Raw genomic sequence first — 5124 nt, forward strand, 5'->3', positions numbered from 1 at the left:
CTAATTGAAGGTTAAGGTCATCATATCACCGATAGGATTTGCAGTTGTGTTAGGTCCTTTTAAGGTATCATTTATATCTCTTCTAAACAATGATAAATTTTGTGTAAACCTGAAAGAAACAATATGTATAAAATCATATAAAAATACATAATCATATGCATTTGCTACTCGTTTTTTCTTACCTATCTCTATTTTTTGTGAGTAAGTTTCTTTCAATCCCTTCCATTAAATTTTCAAACCACTGAGCCATTGTTGCTTGCTTATCAACTGGTTGACTTCTAATAATATTTTCTCGTAACTGATTAAAATACTGTAACGATAAATAATTAAATGTAAAATTATAAAATGTTTTTTCAATTTCTAAAGAATAAAATAAGAGATTTTTTACACTTACTTCTTCATTTAAAAGAATTAATCCCAAAAGAGGACGTGACATACTCCATTGATTTCTACAATCTTCAAACATTATCACATTTAAAACAGTACTTAACATTTGCTGGAGAATTTCAGGGTGTTGTTTTAAAACTTGTAGGAATAAGTCTCCACCTCCAGGAACAACAGTATTTTTCCTTCCTGGATATCCCCCTGATAAAAAGGGTACATGTTGTATTCAAATACTCACTAATGTGCATACATGAAATAATTACTATTAAATAGATGATACCTTTCTGATATAGTTGTTTAAACAAGTAAGTCACAATATGATCAAGTGTTGCACAGCAACCAGTACAGACCGTTGTATCTGCAATAAAGTTTTGTTATTTTCATTTTACATTATATACTATTAAACAAGTGTAACTGAAAAAAGACAACAAAAACACAGATGAACATGACCAGCTATATTGTGAAACTTAATATAATGACCTACCTTGCAGAAAATGTGTGTTCTGCAAAATTATTTATTCATTTCATATGTTGCTTAATTTTTCAGAAGATTAGTTAAATCATAAAAAATTAAAATTTTTTTATTATTATTAATTAGTAAAATAAATGAAAAAGTAATTCAGAAAGAAAAGCATAAAACATAAAAACAACACATAATGATTAGTAAATTAGTAACTTAAGAACATATAATTATGAATAGTAATATATTTTAGTAGCATGCCAGCTGTGCGGCTGACTATGTGTGCTAGACCCACTATGTAATTTAATTTTAAAGGAATACAAAATTTATGAATCGTTTAATACGATATTGTACTAAAAATACGAATAAAAATTTTTAAAAAGCAGTAAAATAGTAGCAATTAGGGTCTAGATTCTACAAACTCCAATCCTCTCATTGCCTATATTATTTTAATGATTCAATCATTCTCTTTATATGCATAAAAATTACTCAGCATACATGTTTGTTCTGGTACTTTTCAAACTATAGCAGTAACTAGTATACCTAAATGCAAGTTTACATTCCAAGCAACAATGCAAAAAGCAAATAAACATAAACAAAATTAAACATCCTCAATAACTAATCCTTTATCTGGTTTCTTCCATACTTTATCAGTGATTATAAAATTATAATAAAGTTCTCCAATAAGAATCGATACATGCATAATACGAGATACATTTACGTATTTTTGGTAAATAAAATTTCATAAAATTTGAGTAAAAATGTTTCAAGGAATGTTAAAGTCATTATTAAATCATGTGTTTCATTGTAATTAAGGTTTCTATACTTTAATTACAGTCATTCAGAAATATTTGAGAAACACTTTCGTAGAAAAAAAGTATTGATCTAAGTGATTTGGGACTTATAACCCCATGGCATGGCATAGAGGATAAGAGAATGATAGTAAAATAGAATCAGCCGCACAGACCTGTGTAGGAGTCTTTTTGCGCACCTAGTGCTGTAAGGCCTTCACTGATGCTTGATAAAATGTACAAGAAAACTCTGGGTTCCAAGGTGGAAAGAAACACCATATGATCTTGTGCCAAACATTCGAGTAACACAAAGTATGTTGTAGATAACTTCGGATAATCCTATGAAAAACAATATTAAGCTATAAAAACATTATATTTATGTATCAATAAATATAACAAGAATCAACTAATGCATACCAATAAATCACTTTGTGGTATACTGAGAAGTAATTTTACAAAAGTATTAAGCGCATTATCCAATGCTTCATCGCCATATAATCTGAACACGCCAAAATTTACGTAACTTCCACATAAAGCTGCTTTTAACATACTGAAGCATATGCTTATTCCTTTAATTTTTAAGGGATATATTTGATCCTTTGGAACATCAACGTTTAATATACGATTACCATAACTACATATTACTTTACTAGCTTCACGAAATAATAAAATTCCATTTGGAGAAGATGCATCAAAATGTAATCGTTGACTCCTATTTTGTACTAATTCGGCAAATAATTTTAGGACGGGCGTAGTAACTTGTGGTTCATAATGCCACAATTCCACAGCATGTAATAAAATGGGCGTATAATTAGGATATCTACATATAAATTAAGGTACTTTATATTTATCGTTTTGAGTGAATTCTTATCTGTTCATCTATCAGGTCATACTTTAAGGAAAGGATACATCCAATCAAAGAGCATCATGTATGATGTTTTTGTGTTGAATGCATAAGCTAAGCCTCTTAAATCTCTTGCTAAACCGATCAGTGCTTTTTTTGCTTCATCCGCTGCAAACAGTGAAGGATCAGCAGCACCAATTAATTGTCCCAAACTTTCAAATGCACCTATAAACAAAAAACGTAAATGTGAATATTAAATAAATGTTATTAAACTGTAAAGTATAGATGGATAACTTTCATACTTGTTAAAGGTAACATAAAAGTGTGAAACCTTTCCTCATCTTCTGCTAGATCTACCATTAATAATCTACCCAAAGATGTGTAGAACATCGATCTACAACGCATTTCTGTTATAGCAACATTATTTCCCAAAAATGGAAAATGCTCTCTCTATTAATAAAGAAAAAGATGTATACAGTGTTTCCTTCTTCATTTTTTATATTGAAATTTTATATACAATTATATATACATACAGTGTGATTATTGAGCATAAATTGTACTTCTTCTAATTTTACAAGTTTACGAACACAACTATAACCCACAGATAAATCATTTAATAATTGTAATGTTTTTGAAATAATTTGTTCACTACGACCCCAATACTTGAGATTTGTTATTCTGTAAATAGTGTTTAATTTAAAAACTTTCAAATAATTCAAATAATATTTCTATGAGTTTAATTTTACTTACATTTTACGAATAAGAATACCAAGTACCATAGATTCATCATTAACCCCCAAAACATCTGACAGTCTTCTGTATACTTTAGAATTTTTTTGAACTTGATCACCTACATATATTTTACGAAATTGTTCAAAGAAGCTCAACATTGCTAACTCCAATTTTTCACAGCCACCTTGTGCAAGTCTTGAATCAGTCAAATTCATCAATTGGAGTACTCTGCAAACCAATTCACCATCCATTGCATCATACTCTTCATTGCTGTTAAATGTTATTTTTCCACCAATAACACCACCTATTTTTTAAATATTAAATGAAATAATTTACACTTAACATAGATTTTACTTTACTTGTGTTTACTGTATTTTTTCACCTACAAATTATTTTCCTACCTATAATATATACAAGCCAAGTAAGCTGACCCTCTTGTATAGTAATATCCATTTGTTGAGTTGGAGATGCTGTTTGTGTCATTAATTCTTGGTATGTTGTAGCAGCCTGGTCAAAAAGTTGCACTAACAAAGTGCATGTCTTTTGATATTCACACCTTACAATTACAGATATTTGCTCCAATTGTTGATAAACTATTCCTAAATCATCAAGTGGATCTTCCAAACGTTCTCTAACTACTACTGCAACTGATTCAAGTCTTGAAGTAATATATGCATTTACAATTTCTGGAGTGTACGTATTTAACAGATGTGGATCTCCTGCTTTTACATAAGGCATAGATGATACCATCCTTTGCCATAAAGTTAGAAGATAATGCAAACTATTTGGTGCAAATTGCCACATCTGTAAACTTTGGATTGTAAACTTTGCAATTAATTGTATAGCTCCTGGATAATCTTTGACTAAAACTAATTCTCCAAGTTGAAAATTACTTTTTAACCTTGACAATAGTCTACAAAATTCATGATAATTTTCAGGATCACTCAGACCCCGAGGATTTTGCAATATGTGTTTTATACCACTAACTAAATGTGTTAAAAATTGTGCTCTCTCTGGATTTGAAAATAAACTCCTTCTAACAGATGCTATTTGGACCAAACATGAAAGGGCCAAAGATGACAATGTATTAGGTAAATTATGATATAAATCAAAGAAAAGTTTCAGTGATGTAAAATCCAAAAATGCAGGTCTCCAGCAAGTTGGAATTTGTACTGTACTAAGATCATCGGAACTTTCATCTGTTGATGTTCCAATAAAGTCAAATGTCAAACAATTTTGTGCAAGTTTTAAAAGTTGTCTGATCAGACCATGCTAAATAAAAAAGAAACATCATATAAACAAACATGAAATATTATTTATGCTTTTTTATTAATAAAGTAAGAAAGAAGTAAAGAACATACCTGTGCTTCATCATTAAAATTTAAATTTTTACAATTCTCTCGAGCTGTACTTAATAAAGTACATGATAACCTAAATATTTCAAAAAGTTGTGTATCTCTGAAGTGACTGGCAATTTTTCTATGTTTTGTAATAGATCTGTTTGCATCTGCATCTGATACTTGATTCATTTCACAAGTCAGTTGAGAAACTAATTGAACTCCTATCATACAATGTTCCACTGATCCCTATAATGTATCAAAATATTATAAAATCATGAAAATTAAACATTTTAAAACTAAGATAATGATAACCAACCTGGAGAAATTTTGTAACATCACTGACCACATTTCTAAAAACATATTCATCTTTATCAATATCAAACCAACCAAACTTTGATATCCTGGCAAATAATGTAACCAGAGCTTGTATCACAAAGTTTGGTAACTTTGGTTGAGTTGCTAAGTAGTTGAGAATGTAATTTCCTGAAATAAAATTATACTTATTAACTCTAAAAAATCTAAATATCTCTTTCATCTTGTAGATTAACAAGTATGTTTACGTATGTCAAGCCT

General features: G+C 29.4%; 1 protein-coding gene across 1 annotated transcript in view; it reads right to left on the minus strand.

Annotated features, from left to right (window-relative positions):
- Window positions 1-5124, minus strand: part of LOC108573830 (exportin-7) — a 9786-nt gene continuing 4662 nt past the window's right edge. Inside the window, exons 2-14 of the mRNA XM_017936308.1 lie at window positions 4868-5034; window positions 4573-4797; window positions 3613-4483; window positions 3230-3515; window positions 3013-3157; window positions 2782-2929; window positions 2545-2704; window positions 2053-2455; window positions 1812-1974; window positions 665-742; window positions 395-585; window positions 183-310; window positions 1-109 (exon numbers count right to left, since the gene is read on the minus strand). Of these exons, the coding sequence (XP_017791797.1) occupies window positions 1-109; window positions 183-310; window positions 395-585; window positions 665-742; window positions 1812-1974; window positions 2053-2455; window positions 2545-2704; window positions 2782-2929; window positions 3013-3157; window positions 3230-3515; window positions 3613-4483; window positions 4573-4797; window positions 4868-5034 (3074 nt within the window). The remainder of the gene's footprint in view (window positions 110-182; window positions 311-394; window positions 586-664; window positions 743-1811; window positions 1975-2052; window positions 2456-2544; window positions 2705-2781; window positions 2930-3012; window positions 3158-3229; window positions 3516-3612; window positions 4484-4572; window positions 4798-4867; window positions 5035-5124) is intronic.

The sequence above is a fragment of the Habropoda laboriosa genome, unplaced genomic scaffold, assembly GCF_001263275.1.
Source record: "Habropoda laboriosa isolate 0110345459 unplaced genomic scaffold, ASM126327v1 scaffold111, whole genome shotgun sequence".
Lineage (NCBI taxonomy): Eukaryota > Metazoa > Arthropoda > Insecta > Hymenoptera > Apidae > Habropoda > Habropoda laboriosa.